Source organism: Heterocephalus glaber, unplaced genomic scaffold (assembly GCF_053883595.1).
Source record: "Heterocephalus glaber isolate CG9 unplaced genomic scaffold, H.glaber_assembly_v1.0 deba00001593, whole genome shotgun sequence".
NCBI lineage: Eukaryota > Metazoa > Chordata > Mammalia > Rodentia > Bathyergidae > Heterocephalus > Heterocephalus glaber.
The window spans coordinates 5,113,661-5,129,598 of record NW_028258368.1 but is presented as its reverse complement, the minus strand read 5'-3'; the positions used below and the strand labels follow the sequence as shown (position 1 = coordinate 5,129,598).

The following is a 15,938-nucleotide window of genomic DNA, read 5'->3' as shown; positions in this document are numbered from 1 at the left end:
AGAGATAAACATTTCCATTCTGGCAGAACGTTCCATTACGCATTCTAGAGTATTTCGGTTTCTGAAATATATTATTTCAGACATTTGGGAGGGAATGAATGTAGACTGTGTTCAGAATTATATTCTTGCTGAATGTGAAGTTTTAACATAGTATCAGTTCAAATGATTGGGATACTGGGTAGATACCAGATTTGTGAAGTCACTAGTTATGATGTTATGTAATTGTACTTCATGCAAACAGCATATTCACTATTTTTCCAACAAGTTTTGTGTTTGACACCATTTGCACCTGCCTGTCTCTTCCTTGGAACTGTTATGGCTTCAAGGCACTACTCAAGTTCCTTTTGATGTCTTGCCAGCATGTGCTGCTCTCCACTCCTCCGCTGCAATCTGTGTGCTCCTGCATGAATAAGAATATTTATACAGAGCCTTGATTGCACACCCCATTCTGTCATGCTGTTTGCCATAGCTCATGGTTCCCACTCCATCTGAAGGTCTTTGTACACGAAGTCCTCCTAGCTCTCTGTGACGCCACGTGGTTGTGCAAATGTGCACCGGAGATGGCTGTTTGTTCATTCAGCACATGCTTGGGGGGGGCCTGCTGTGTGGGAGCCACTCTGTTACAGTCGCTGGGCAAATGGCCATGCAAGTTGTGAGTAAACAGATTATTAACCAGTGTTTACGGAGCTGGGGGACGGCCGGTGATGATGGGTGCACAGACACTCATAATTTATGTTGCCATTTTATTTGTTTTATAAAACCTATCAGTTGTCACAGAGCAGCTTAAGAGAATCTAAAGTTCAGATTCAGATCACTGGACTGAGCCTGGCTTTTTTCTATTATTTTTAAAAGATTATACTCGTCCTCAAACTCAAGCAGAGAAACAGCAAGATGTTCCTTCCCTTCGGGTACAGAGTAAATACATTACACAGCGGAAGCACCTTATCAGGCCAGATTCTGGGTTTTACACTAAACCCCAAAGATGAGTTAGCTGAGATGTTTTTATTTATTTGCTTGAACACATGAGTGAAAAAGAAACTTTGTGATAGGAATCCCTAGAGAACCGTGGCGAGGCTTCCTCACTCTGAGTTAAAGCACTTCATTTATTCAGCACATGGCCCAGGACCCAGGCTCGGTCCTGCTTGGAATTGCCCACTTTCTAATAAACATATTAGGAAGGAGCTTAGTTATGGACAGAAGATATATATTTCCTTATGCCCAAAAGAATTGAAAGCTGGGTCTCCAAGAGCTATTTGTATACCTGTGTTGAGAGCAGCATTGCTCACAGTAATCAAAAGGCAGAGACAGCCCAAGTGTCCGTTAATGACAAGTGGATAAGGAAAACCTGATGTGTGTGCACAACAGAATACTGTCCAGCCCTAGGGAATGACGTTCTGACTTGGCCTGTGATGTGAATGACCCTCGAGGACTGTTTGCTAGGTGAAATAAGCCAGGCACAAAGGACATGCATGACTGCCTTGTCTGAGGTCCCTAGAGTGGTCACATCCATAGAGACAGACAGAAGAGTGGTGATTGCCAGGGGCTGGGGATAGGTGCTATTTAATGGGTGGGTACAGTTTCAGTTTCGCTAGATAAAAAGAGGCCTGGGGATTGGTTGCACAATATTGTGAATGTACTTAGCTCTCCTGAACTGGATGCCTAGAAATGGTTAAGGGGTAAATTATGGGGGGGGGGGGGGATCAAAAAATATGGTGACTGTTTATTTTTAAATTGTATTATAGTAAAAGACACATTGCCACTAATCTCCTTCAAAATCCTCCCCCTCAATCCAAAAATACTTATCCCATCATCTTTTCTACTTTCTGAAGCAGTTCTCGAAGTCCTGTTTCCTGAGTGTCTTTAGTTGCACTGTCATGGCTTCCTCGATGTCCTGAATCGATTCAAAACGTTTACCTTTCTTGGTCATTTTGACTTGGGGAAGAGCAGAAGTCACACAGCGCCAGATCCAATGAATGAGTTGGATGAGGACACTATAGTGTTCTACAAGCCTGCCTTTCTGCTGGATGCACTCCACAGCAGCGTTCACCGTATTTTTTATTACAGATTGTAAAGAGACAAAAGAGGACTTCCAGAACTGCTTCAGAACATGGCAAGTGTATCCAAAGCAAGGGAGAATATTTTGAAGGGGACTAATGGTGTTGTGTCTTTTCTGTAACAAAACTTAATTTAAGCCATCACCCTATATTTTGATCACATCGCTTATACATTATGTGAATTTTACTACAATTAAATTTTTAAATAGAAATATATTTCTTAAAATAGTTTCATCTTTAGAGCCAGGTGTGGTATCACATGCCTGTAATCCCAGCATTTGGGAGGCTGAGACAAGAGGATCACCTTAAATTTAAAGCTAGGCTGGGCTACGTAGTTCAAGGCAAATCTGAACTACATAGTGAGACCCTGTCTCAAAACAACAAAACAAAACAAAAATACATATGTGTCCTTTTGTTGCTTTTGCTACTGTGTGGGTGCCATGAACTGTTTCTCCTCTGCAGTTCCCCTCTGTCCTTCGTTTTTGGTGTCTTCCACTGCCATTAACTGTTGCCCAGCTGATTATGAACTAAAACCTCTACAAACTGTGAGCTAAATAAACCTTTGCCCTTTGAAAAAAATATATTTCTTTTTCATGTTTAACTAGTGCAACCATTATGGAAATCAGTATTGAGATTCCTCAAAAAACTAAACATAGAAATTCCATTTGACCAGCTATTCCCCTTCTGGGTAGGTATCTTCCCAAAACACTTACAGACTCCATGTTAAGGGATGCATGCATACCCGTGTTCATAACAGCACAACTCATCATAGCTAAATCTTGGAAGTAGCCTATATGACCATTGGGAGATGAATAGATTTTAAAAATGTATTTATATACAATAGAGTACTACTATCATAAAGAAAGATAAACGCAAGTCATTTGTAGGAAAATGGTTGCACCTTGAGATCATACTGTTAAGTGAAATAAATCAAACATACAAATTTAAATATCACATGGTTTCTCTTCTATGAGAAACCCAAAATATAAATAAAGAGCAAAATGAACGATAAACAATAGGAAACAGGGAGATAAATGTTTGCAAATGAGATGGGCTCAAGAGATGTAAAGGTGGGAAAAGAATTAGGATGTGTTAAGGACCCGAGTTCAATCCCTGGTACCAAAAAAAAAAAAGAATTAGGATATGTCATGTGCATGGACCAGCTCCCCTCCCCACAAGAAATGTGGTCATTGTGTACTGCAAACATGCACTAATAAAAAATAAAAATTGAAAAACAGGTGACTGTGAAAAACTTTTCATGTTTAAAAATAAGATTAAGTCAGATTCTCACTCCTAGTAATTCCTTCACCAGTGATCCATTTGCTATTTGTTCCTACATGAATTTTTCATTAATTCCTACCTTAATAGGAAGATCATACTTTTTTCAAACCATAATCTTAAGTTCAGTAAAGAGTTCATTCTATTCATTAACTATGTTAGGAATAGTGAGACCTATTTTGTTGTTTGGTTGTACTTCTGGAGAAATTCCAATTCTCCCAGTGAACCTTACTTCCCAACCGAATTACTGACAGCTTGGGGTAGCACCATAGTACCTCCTGCTTCTCTATGCTGCTTCACTGTGTACGGTAAGATGACGTACAGTGTTCACACCCCCATCCTAGAGATGAGGAAACAAAATCAAAAAGTTGGGATGATTTAGCCAGATACAGGTGGGACCAGAGTTCTCTCTCAGCCCTCTGGCCCCACAGTGGCCCCCAGCCCCTTACTGTGGAGTCCATGGGAAGTGGAATGACCACACAGCAGGGGAGGCATCACACCAAGCTTTGCTTAGGGAACACAGGTCCTGAGAGCTGACCCCCCTTGACCATGTGTGGTCCTTGAGCTGCAGTTGCTGGGAAGGGACTCAGGAGGGAATTTAAAGCCAATATCAAAACTCACAAGTTAACGGGCTTGTTGTCTTTTGTGTTTCTCCAGCTTCCAATTGTGGAAAAGATAAGAGCCATTGCCCAGTCTGTTTATGGAGCCAAGGATATTGAACTCTCTCCTGAGGCACAATCCAAAATAGATCGTTATACTCAACAGGTAAAAGTAGTCCCTTTAGGAAAATAATTCACCTCAGTGCTCAAAATACTCACCTCGATCCGAGGACTGGTGGTGGGTATTTTGCCAGCTGAACATGGCTTAATCTTCCTCAGATCTGCAAAGATTGAAGAGACAGCTCAGGTAGCTTGTGGGCTGTGTTTGGGTCAGTGCAGTGAGGGTGTATCCTCCAACATACGCATCACTGACTTCTGAGATTCCCAGTATGTCTGATACAGGGTTGTTCATATGTGGTGTGTGGTCTGTAGTCCCACCCACTCTGCCCGAAACTTTGGTGTGCAGCTGTGGAATCTGACGTAGAAAATTTTTTTTTGTTTTTGTTTTGTGGCACTAAGGATTGAGCCCAAGGCCTTCACACTGAACTACATCCCTACCCCTTTTAAATTTCTTTTCTTTTCTTTTTTTTCTTTTCTTTCTTTTTTTTTTTTTTTGAGACAGTGTCTCACTAAATGACTGAATTGTCCAGGCTGGGCTCAAACTTCTGATCCTCCTGCTGCAGCCTCCCAGGGTACAGGTATCACAGGCACCACCTCCATGCCTGTCTCAGATGTAGATGATTTGCAGTGCTTCCTCTTCACTGCAGGCCTCTTGTTGCCTTAAAAGCCTTAGTACACTGCTAGGCAGAAAGGGATGCAGCATATGAAGCAGGGTGTTTGCTGTCTCTTTCATGCAGGTGGTTCATTTGCTTCCTAGAGGTTGAGGCTCCATCATCCTCCACTTCTAGGCATGATGAAGGTGGCCGTGATTGAGCATTATGAGCCACCATCCAGGCTGTCCTGGGTTCACCAGTCCACAGCTGGGCTTGGGGAGGTGGAAGTCCGAGAGCTTCTAGAGCTTCCTTAATCCTATTTGTAAATCTTCTCTGATATTTTGTTAAATACTATCAGTGCTGGCTCAGGAATTTTCCCAGGTTTTGGTCAGATTGTCAGCAGCTCATTTTTCTTGGAAGTTTCTGTATACATTCTAGGCGTTTCCTCTAAAAACTCTGTTCCTGGGCCGGGGATTTGACTCAGTGGTTTCGCCGCCTGCTGCGCAAGCGCAAAGACCTGAGTTCAATCCCTGGTACCAAAAAAAAAAAAACTCGGTTCCTAAATTTTGCTCTGCCCACTGGCATTGTTCTGTACTGAAATTTCCATTTGGGTACAATGAACTTAGTGAAATAAGATGATTGTCATGAAGTTTGGGATGTCCTCACCCCTCATGAGCTTTTAATAATGCTATATATGACTGTCATGCATTCCAATATTAAATTTTTGTTGGGTTTTTTTTTAGCCTTAAAATACTCTTTATGAGGTAATGTAGTAATGGTATATGGCACTTAAAAATATTTCTACTGGCAAATTTTTATCAGTTCATAGAAATTATTTCAATTATTTGACCAATGTCCAAAATTTTAGGCACCATTTCTAAAGAACATCTATGATTTTCCCTGAGCAAAATTCTTGTCAGTCTGTAAGAGTAGGGCTTTCAAAAAGAACTTGATAATGCAATTGATAATAGTCTAAAATGTTCCAAATAGTTCTGGGTTGAATCATAAGAACTAGAACTCCCATATGAGTTACCTCTGAAGATTGCATTCCTTTTATGTCTGTCTACCAAGGGAATATTTCCTAAAACTTATGTGTCAAGTATGTGATTGCAATTAATTAGCGACGTCTCCAAAGGAACACTGTGTGCCATTTAATCCCAAGCAGGCTTCAGAGACACTGTCCTTTTTGTGAGGCACTCAATGTGACTTCTTGCCCTTTCACCTTTGGAACTCTTGGGTCAGGCATAGACTTTGGTCCTTAAAAATAAGAGGCTTAAAAAGTGACCTCATCTTAGTTACTATAATGTAATCACAGATCAAATAGCCATGATTCATAAACCAGCACAAAGAGCCCTTTGCTTCCTGCAAGACTCCAAGAATGAGTGACCGTCCTGACTAAGAGCCTCATTACGGAACCTTTCTCCAGATTACCTTTCTAGTCCCGGATATTAATAGCCCTGGAAAGTGGTTTCTACAGCTGCTGCCCCTGCTGTGCCTAAAAATAGCCTTGTTTTCCCCCACACAGATCATAAAGCTGCCTCCTCTTAAATAAGAGAACCTCTAAAATAAACAGTAGACCCCACAACCTGCTCAATAATGGCCGCCTGCAGATGAGTTCTTACCCCATTTCTTGCTCTTTCAGTGAACAAGTGGAAGCAGCATCTACCAGCTGACGTGATTGCTGCAGAGATTGTATGAAATGCAAATGAAACAAGTGCAGGAGCACAGCACTTGTGTCTTTGAACAAATTTCTTTTCCTTTCTTACAGGGCTTTGGAAATTTGCCCATCTGCATGGCCAAGACCCATCTCTCTCTGTCTCACCAGCCTGAAAGGAAAGGTGTGCCAAGGGATTTCATTCTACCCATCAGTGACGTCCGGGCCAGCATAGGTGCTGGGTTCATTTACCCTCTGGTTGGAACGGTGAGTAAGAGGCTCCTCATTCTTTGTTCTTGTGTTGCCTGAAGTCCTTATGTTTTGCAAATCATCCACAAAGAAGTATGAATGTTATTTGGTATTTTTCTAATTGCTCCTCCAACAAAAGCAAAACAAAAAGCCATCTCTGCCACTGCAGTTCCAGGCTTGTCTTTTTTCAGAGGATGTGTTCAGGATTCATTGAGTCATAAAAGTGATTCCCCTCCTAGGATGGAGAAGAGAACAACATGGAAGGATTTGGTCTGTTACTTGGCCTGGTGTAATGCCTCTCACCCTTTTCCACATCAAGGCCCTCAAAATCATAATACTGTGCCATGGTGAGGACAATGGAGGTGGCTGCTCATGCCACCCACCCCAGAAGCTGGAGGATCAACAGCTCACCCGTTTACCTCCTTCCTCAGCATGTCAAGTGGGAAGCTCTGGCTGAAAAAGTTAATGAAACACATGACTTCCCAATTTTGACATAGTCACAGTGGGACTGCAATGCTTTCGGGTGATTTATTATTTCAGCTTATTGAAAGTATAATTTAAAAGACCAAAATAAAAGGTACAATATAGGAAACAGGCAGACCTTTTGACTTCTTTGTCACAGGAGTGCTTCTGGATTAGGTTTATAGCCAAAAATCTCTAACTCATCATCATTATCATTATTGTTGTTACCACAAACCGATCTAAGCCCAAACAAAACAGACTTTTGGGGGGGGGGGTAGTTTACGTTTCATCTAATAATGTGCAAAAGGTTTTCATCAGCATGTTTGGGGTTCTTCCTGAACATGAGGGCTGGGGATTCTGAAAGGAGCAGGTTCGAGCAGCAGAGATTTGACCAGCACAGAGGTGAAAAGTGGCTGTGCTGCCTTCTGGACCTTTAGTCCAGTGAGGGCTTGGAGAGGGACTCAGAGTGTTCATAAAGCTCCCGGCCTCAGAACTAGAGAAACAGTGATAGCAGCTCCAAGGCACGAAGCACATGGTATCCTTGCCCAGGTGGTCCAGTGTGGCTGAGAGAGGGGATGGGGATAGTGGGATGGGACCCAGCTGTTAAGGGCCTCAAATGCCATCATCCCATGCACACTAGGGAGCCACAGAGGGTGAGGTTCCCTGAACAAGGAGAACAACGTGGTCTGATTTGTATTTTAGGAAAATAGGTCTAAGAGCAGAGTAGAGGCTGTTTAAAGGAAAAAGAACCAGACCGGGGAGATGGTTGGGGCCAGAGGTAATTAAAATCCACACTGGGCTACAGAAGTAGATATGGAGAGTGTAGGTGAATCTGAGACATATTTCTAAAGGTTGCTTCCTTTCAAGGGGACAGCAGTGGTGGGGAGGCATTCCAGCTGGGTGGCTTTGGGTGGCGATACCATCAGTCATGTGAAGAGCACAGGAGGAAGGCAGATTGGCAGGGCCAAGAATGAAGGTGGCTTGGGCAGAGTTTGAAGGGGTCACAGCATAGGTAAAGTACACTTTGCCAACATTGGAAACATGGACACAGTGCTCAGGAGAAAGAAACAGGAAGGTGACCTTGTAAGGTGACAGTCTGCAGTGCTGGGGGACCCTGGAGACGAAACCCAGGGTCTCACAGGCCCTAGGCAAGTACTCTCCCATGGAATACGCCCCAGCCCAGCCTGTGTGTTTTAAGAACATAGGGAAAGGTGTTGTTCGGTGAAGGAAGAAACAAGGCTAGCGCAAGAGCAATGAGAAGAGAATAAAGGAAGGAGTCCCACAAAACACTACATTGACACCACTGAAGGAGTAATGGCCTCCCAAGGAGTCAGAAGGAACCACAAAGACATGGCAATTTGCAGAATCCGGGCGACGCCACAGAAGCTGGATACCTGAGGTTTCGGGTGGGAGAAGGGTTAGACACACACAGCGTAGCTATAGAAGAGGGTTCCAATCAAACAGACCCTGAATAACATGTTCAGGGGTGCAGTTCATTTGGCAGTGCCAGGACATGGACATCAGGTCAGGGAGGGGGCTGATGACAGAGAGGTGTGAGCAAACTTTTAGGGGTGATGGGAATCCTGTTACACTTTGGTTATCATAGTAGTTCTATGGCTGTATGCATCTATCCAAACTCATAGAACATTTTATTGTGTGTAATTCGAATATACTTTAACTAACAAAAATGGGCCCAGCGCCGTGGTGCACCCCTGGAATCCCATCTATTTGGGAGCCTGAGGCAGGAGTTTGAGGCCAGCCTGGGCAACATAGGAAGCGAGACAGACTCACTTCAAAACAAATGAGTTCTCAGAAAAGTTGATCGGCCTAGGCATATTCAAACTGCTACAGTAGTTCACCCAACAAATTCATTCATTCATTCATTCAGCTGGGGTGCAGACAGCACTGGGCTCAGTTCCAGGACAGCCGCAGCATAAACACTTTCCCTGCTGCCGGCAGCTCACACTGATGCAGGTGGGTAACTGTGAAACCACAAAGGAGTGGTTCAAGCATTTTATAGCCATTAAATAAAAATCACAATATAATTTAAAATCTCACTAAACAAATATATAATATCAGTCTCCTCACACCCCCATTACCACCACCGCATCCACTGCCCGGGAACGACCAGAACTGTTCTATAAAATCAGAGTTCTGTAACCAAGATTAGTGTCTGAACCCCAGTTGGCTTCCCGTTCCAACCTCACTCTCTGACTGACGGCTGACTAGCCAGAAAGTGAACGTGCCGTGCCCAGTGGCCCTGGAGGCACGGCCAAGGCACCGGGGCTTCCTGGCTGGGTCCTCGTGTGTCATTATCTTACTTCCCAGCACTCGAGAGTTCCTCCTGTGACCACACACAGGGAGGCAGTGAGCGTCAGAGCACTGGGGTGAGACCTTCCAGGAACAATGGGCTGCTGAAAGAGGAAGGAAGTAGGGGCTGACTAAAGAAGCTCCTGGAGTTCAGGAAGCCTTCACTTGGAGGCAGTGGCCTAGCAGGCTACTTTCTATGACGAAGCCCGAAGCTGCTTGGGGAGCTGGCACATGCACCCCAGAGGCCAGGATCTCCTAATAAGGGTTGGTATTTACTTTGCCTTGACCCCATTCTGGACCCTGTCACAGGCTGCTGAAATGCTTCTACCATTTATCACCCATGCGAGAGGCAGGATAGCAATTTCCTGCAGAGATGACCGAGGGGGAAGGGGAATGGGAACACTGGGGGTTCTGGCTCCTGCAGGTGGGAAAATTCTAGCCAAATGAATCACTGTTGTGCTTAGTCACTGGACGTGTGCCCATGAAACAACATAGCTATCTGCCCGCTCCAGAAGGGAGGTCCCAGTGAGCCCTCACAATCAGATAGGCTCTCCATTCTTGTGTAGTGTCTGTTCACCCATTCATTCAGCAAATCAAAGGCCATAAACCTCACGCAGATGAACAAGATCTCGTTCTTCTCTCACAGGCTTTGTGACAGATTCTGATAAATAAAACCAGGCAAGTACAGAGTGCTATAGGCTTCCTAACAGAAGGAGAAATTCCCTTTTGACAGGTCCTGGAAGGAGACAGAGAGCCCTTTCCCCTCTGCCTTCTGCATAGGAAAATGAACGAGTCCCAGCACAGGCAGGTCCCTCCTGGAATAATAAAAACCTCGGTGTGGCTGACAGTGGGAGATCCCGTGGAGTGACACTAGAGGGTTCAGCTTTTTTCCCCCTCTGGATTTAGCTTTTAAAGTACTTTTACGGCCATCTTCACTTTTAGGTCACATCTTTCTCTACCACTGAGCTATTGCATCATGTTCTGTTTGTTTCTTGCTCTAGTTGGCATCCGTTAACGCAAGCTAGCTGTAATGATTAATGCATTAGCTAGTGCAGCAGCCCTCCTAGTCATTGCCCTTCCCCAGGCTTTTCCATAGAAGCCTACAGTGCCTGGTTTCCTCAGCACATGAACATCTGAGACTTTTGCTACAGTCGTTTTGTTTTGCTTGCTGTACCAAGGATTGAACTCGGGACCTTGTGCTTGCAAGGCAGGCACGGTGCCATTGAGCTAAATCCCCAGCCCCGTTTGCTACAGTTTTTAATGTCCACTGTAGTATTTTCCTTGTCACTAAGTTTTCCTTCCTAAAATAACTTTTCTCATTCCTACTAAGCTTCCTGTGTAGTGTACTCTTGCCTCTTTTAGATGACGTTTTCCTTATATATTCTCTCCAGCATTTTACTAATAACTACAAAATAGTACAAGATTCTTGACCAGCATGAAACCACTTAGTACATCTTTTTGTAAAAAATTGTTGATCAAAGACAGATCTTTGTAATGAGGAGAGAAAAACAAGCTTTTGTATTTTTTGTTTTAGGTCTTCCCGTCCTCTATTCTATAAATTACCTTGTTATGGTATATTTCCAGAATTCTCTCAAAGCTGATGGCTTATAGTGTTCAGTAAAACTAATAGCTAATAAGCCGGGTGTGGTGGCGCATGCCTGTGATCCCAGTACTTGGGAGGCTGAGGCAGGAGGATCATTGTGAGTTCCAGGCTAGCCTGGGCTACCTAGTGAGTTCAAGACTGGCTTGAACTACATAGCAAGACCCTATCTCAAAAATCTAAAAGAGAGAAAAAAGACCAAACTGTTAGCTAATAAAACTATTAGCTCAAAAAAGTCTCATACCAAGAAAAAAAAGAAAAAAACATTAGTAGACTTGAAGTCTGTCCAGGGACAAGGTCTGAAAGATCAGCAGTAAAACTGGCAATTTATCCAGCTAGCCTGGCCTTCGTCTCCACTGGGGATGACCTAACCTGGCCACATCTCTACCCAGATCCACCCTGGCGCCATCACCTGCAGGACTTGGAAAAGCAGGGACATGCAGGAGTGCGTCAGGGAACAGTCATGTCATACTGGCTGGTGCTGGGTGGACTGGCCGGGGAGGAGGTGAAAAAGAAAATGGGGTCCCACCCTGCGGAGCCATGGCCGCTTTGTCCTTTCTCACGTTCGTTTGGCTCAGCTCACTTTGTTTTCCCTCCTCCCATTTCTATAGAAGTATTTGCTGAATGCTGAGTTGCCTGCTGGGGCAGATTCAGGTCAGCCATGACAGGGTTCTTTTCAACTCAGTGGGGTGTCTTTTCCCCCTCAAGATGCGCACACATGGTGACACAGTTGCTCCACTTGGTTAGGCATAAGGTGAATTCATTCAGACCTTCTAGGTGTAAATCAAACACATGACTCCTCACATTTTGCAGAGATTTATGGGCAGTTACATAGTAAGAAAATTAAACATTCACTCCCCACGCTGCATTTTAAGTGAGACAGATAAGGAGTAACCTAGAAAGGGCACTGTGATGGGGGGCTATGAGGAACTCCATTATCCCGGAGCCCAGTGATGGTGTATTTCCTAAGAAGTGACCACTCCTGCTCTCCTTCACTCTCCACTTTTCCTACCTTCCCACTCCCACTCAGCAAATAGAGAAAATTTGCGCTTATTGTACCAAAGTCTCTGCAAATGGCCTTCCTATCTCCAGTGCTCCTCCACCGTAAGCCAAAGTGTGGTGCCGCACTCCTAGAATCCCAGCACTCAGGAGGTTGAAGCAAGAGGATCATGTGAGTTCGAGGCCAGCCTGGGTTACATAGTGCCAACCTGAATGACATAGCGAGACTCTTATCTCAAAGAAAAAAGAAAAAAACATGCTCTTCGGCACTGATTTAGCCTGACACCTGCAATCTCTCTGATGGGTTTGAAATAAAGCAGGTTCAGCTCTGTCTTCCCTTTGTTTGAATCTCTGCATCCTCTAACCCTATTGCTGAGCTGTGGATTTCCTTTTTCCCACCCGGCATGTGTCCCTCCCCCCGCCCTGCTCTTCCTTATCTCTTCATCAGAATTTCCTGCTTTCTCTCAAACCTGGCCCAGGCATCCACTGCTTCCTCTGACCATGACGTCCTTGCGGCAGGTTTCCCAGTAGCTTTGTGATCACCCCTTCCTCCAGGGAAAATAACACAGGGTCTGGCCAGAAGGGAAGGAGTCATTCTTGTCCTTGCAGTGTGGCCTGCTCAGGGGAGAGGAAAGTGACTGTCTTCATTCTCCACTTCCAGAAACTGTTTATCATATTGACAAGAGTAAAAAGCCTTGTGACTCATGAAAATGATGTTTTCTTCACTGCCACATAAGGTTATCTTGGTCCAGTCCATTTGTGTAGATCTTTTCTGTCCTGGTTTAATGCAAAGTTATTTGTAGCACAAAATATAAAATTACTGTAAATGAAATCACCCTCAGCCAGAGAAACACACTGAGCATTGATGTTGTGAAATATTCCTATTTCTGACTTGAATTTTTTATCTGTTGCCATTAATCTTCATATATTGGTTCTATCTTTCTTACCTCCTATGTATATAGAAGGGGATATTGTAATACTTTTGTGTCCAGTCCTACAACCAACATATCCATCTGTTGTTTTTTCTAAGGATTTATGCAATATCGACTCAGTTCTCCTCCACTTTTATCTATAGCCTACTTGTTTTCTTTCCCACATTTTTGGCTTAGATTCTCAGCATAAAAATGACAGCAGATATATATATATATATATATATATATATATATATATATATATATATCCCAGTTCAGAACTCCTAAAAGGTGCTCATAAAATCCTCTGGCACTCATGGGTTTTCTCTTTACTCTGTACCTCTTTGTTACATTCCTTACACTTTGATATCCCAGACTTTGCTAAGAAGCATATAATCAGAAGCAGCTAAGCCATTTATGCAAAGGAAATGAAATTAATACAAACCAAAATACCACTTTTCCAGATTAAATAATCAGGCCACCCTCAGAGTCAGTGTAAGGGTTTAGTGGGAAAGATAAATAAAGAGAAGCTAAACTTTTAAGAAAAATGACATTGTTTAAAACTGGAGTTATAATTTCTGGACAAATATAACATATCTGGGACTCATGGCAATTTTACAGGTCTAGCTACATATGGGTCTGTTAAATTATCTGCCTGCGCATATCCAATTAAATGAAAATATATGTGATAAATGGCCAGTGAGAGAATTAGTTGTCACATTCCTGGGTATCACTGAAAATTCAAAATGTTTAATTAGATGTGGCTATTCACACTGGTACAAAATCAGAGAACAATGTACAGCACATTTAGGGAGATAATTTATATTGAGTTCAATGATAAATGAATGAATTTTATGAAGTCTGAGAAACCCAACATGAAAATTCATAACCTATGTGCCAGCCATCTGTAAGAATTTGCTAGATGTCACCATTAAACACACTGAGAATTACAAATACCATTTATTTGTAAGAAAGGTACCACACAGTGCTAAGGAAGGAACCAAGTGGTAAGAACATAAGGAGCCTATCAGTCTTCCATGTGAGACTCATCCCAACCCCAGGATCAGCTGTGGAGAGCACAGAGCCCATCTCTACCATGTTTATCTGCACCTCCCTCAGGGCTTTGTCGTTTCCCAAACTTAGCTGTGTTTCTCCTCTGAGTACACAGTTACTCAAGCTGCCGAGCCTTCCCCAGGACCAGTGTTGCTGGTACAGTGCCCCTGTTACACCTACCCACCTCCACACTCCATTTCTTCTTCACACACCCACATTTGTGCCACCAGCTCCACCCAGCTGAGGCTGTCACGAGTACTTTTTTGGGTGTCCTCTTGTTTTACCAAGTCATTTTTACTCAGTGTCTCTTGTTAATCTGCGTCACCCCCAAGTGGGGACCATGACTTCAGTTCTGTTCATCTCCCCACATGAGAAGCCCAGTGTAGAATGCACCTTAGTGACCAAGTCGGCGTGCTGTTCTGGTGGCCTGCCAATGTGAACTCATCAGGACTGGAGTCCCAGGCTTCACACTACTCTAAGAAAGTCTTGTAAAGGGCTATCAGAGAGGCTGAAGCCACAAATCCTTTGTATTTTAGCCTCTGGAATCTGGTACCTTGGCCTTTCTTGTCCTGTGAGTTCCCCATCACCAGTACTATAAAAGCAGGTCCAAATACATTAATCTTATTAACGTACTTAGCTGTGGACCTAAGATCAAATATCCCACCATAAAGGAAAAAACAATCATCGTCTATCCAAGACTTCTAGGACAAACTGTAAGAAAATTCATAGCCAAGCACTTCCCCAGTGAACACCAAGTATCCTTTAATTCAGTCAGTTCTGATGGTGTCTACCTGTAGTTAATGTCATTGTATTCCAGCAGCTAAGGGCTCATCCCACACCACTGCCCCTACGCCAAATGCTAATTGCAAGCCCGGGCCATCTGTACTTCTAACCCAGCTGGCCCAAAACTGGGCTTCTCACCACCCTCCTCAGCTTCAGTTTGCAACTCAAGAAAACACATTGCTGGTTTATTCTGGAGATTACTAGGAAAGACACAGATAAACAACCTAATGCAGTCCGTAGGGCGGGGTCTGAAGAGTCCCAGAAACGGGAGCTTTTTTAGAGTATATGGGTTCACCAACCCGGAAGTTCACCACATCTTGTTCGAGAGTTTTTGTATAGAGTAATCTCCAGTCCCACTCCCTGTCTTTCCTGCCTGTTAGTGGGTGGGGCTGAAAAATCCCAGCCCTCTCTTTTTGTATTTTGTTTTTTGTTTTTGTTCTTGGGTGTGCACTTGGGTGGGGTGAGGGAATCTGGGAATCGAACCCAGAGTCTTGCCCATGCTAGGAAAGCACTCAACTACTGAGCTGCACCCTGGGACCCCAGCTCTCATCTTCTAAGTGTTACTAAGGCCTGTCTTTGCCCACTGTCCAGAAATCCAATCTCTGAGATGAGTTTTGCAAAACAGTTTAATTCATAAGGTAGTCAGACACAAGACAGGAGGCCCTAAACTCCTACCTTCCTCCCCAAGGGTATGATTTAGGGGTATTTATGAGATAAAAACAGGGTGGTGTGAGGTGTGGGGAACAGTGATTGGAGATAAAGGCGAAGTAATCAGTCTGCATGGCTGACAAATTTTATGGCTTTTCATAGGAGGCACGTTCAGCAAATGACAGTGTTAGCATGATGTGCGGGTGTATTTGGCTGTCTGATGTCAAAGGTCCTCCATGGAGCCAGGTATGGTGATGCATGCCTATAATCTCAGCACTCCAGAAGGCTGAGGCAGGAGGATCTCAAAGTCTGGGCAACTTAGCAATTTAATGAGACCCTTGTCATAATAGAAAATAAAGAGGCTAAATGTAACTCAGTGTGAAGGCTCAATCCCCAGAACCATAGACAGATTAGATAGGGAGGTAGAGAGTGAGGGAGGGTTATGGCCTAATGCTAAAGTGTTGGGTTCAATCCCCAGTACCACCGAAAAAACAAAGTCACCCAGGTTCATTGAGGGAGGTTGTGGTTTCAACCAGTTTCAGCTAAATATTCCTCACAGTTCCTTGATTAAAAGCTTAAAGTAGTCATTACCAAGCTGTCTTAGTTACTGTTGCATTACTGGTAC

General features: G+C 43.7%; 1 protein-coding gene across 5 annotated transcripts in view; it reads left to right on the top strand.

The window, feature by feature from the left end:
- Positions 1-15,938, top strand: part of Mthfd1l (methylenetetrahydrofolate dehydrogenase (NADP+ dependent) 1 like) — a 199,342-nt gene that overhangs the window by 135,082 nt on the left and 48,322 nt on the right. The window contains exons 25-27 of one of the 5 annotated variants that reach the window (XM_013076727.3): positions 3,990-4,097; positions 6,413-6,565; positions 15,476-15,559. In XM_013076727.3, the coding sequence (XP_012932181.1) occupies positions 3,990-4,097; positions 6,413-6,565; positions 15,476-15,559 (345 nt within the window). Of the gene's footprint in view, positions 1-2,064; positions 2,170-3,989; positions 4,098-6,412; positions 6,566-6,786; positions 7,267-15,475; positions 15,560-15,938 lie in introns of those variants that run through there. The other 4 variants (XM_021237946.2, XM_021237948.2, XM_004856880.3 and 1 more) reach the window with 4 other exon arrangements.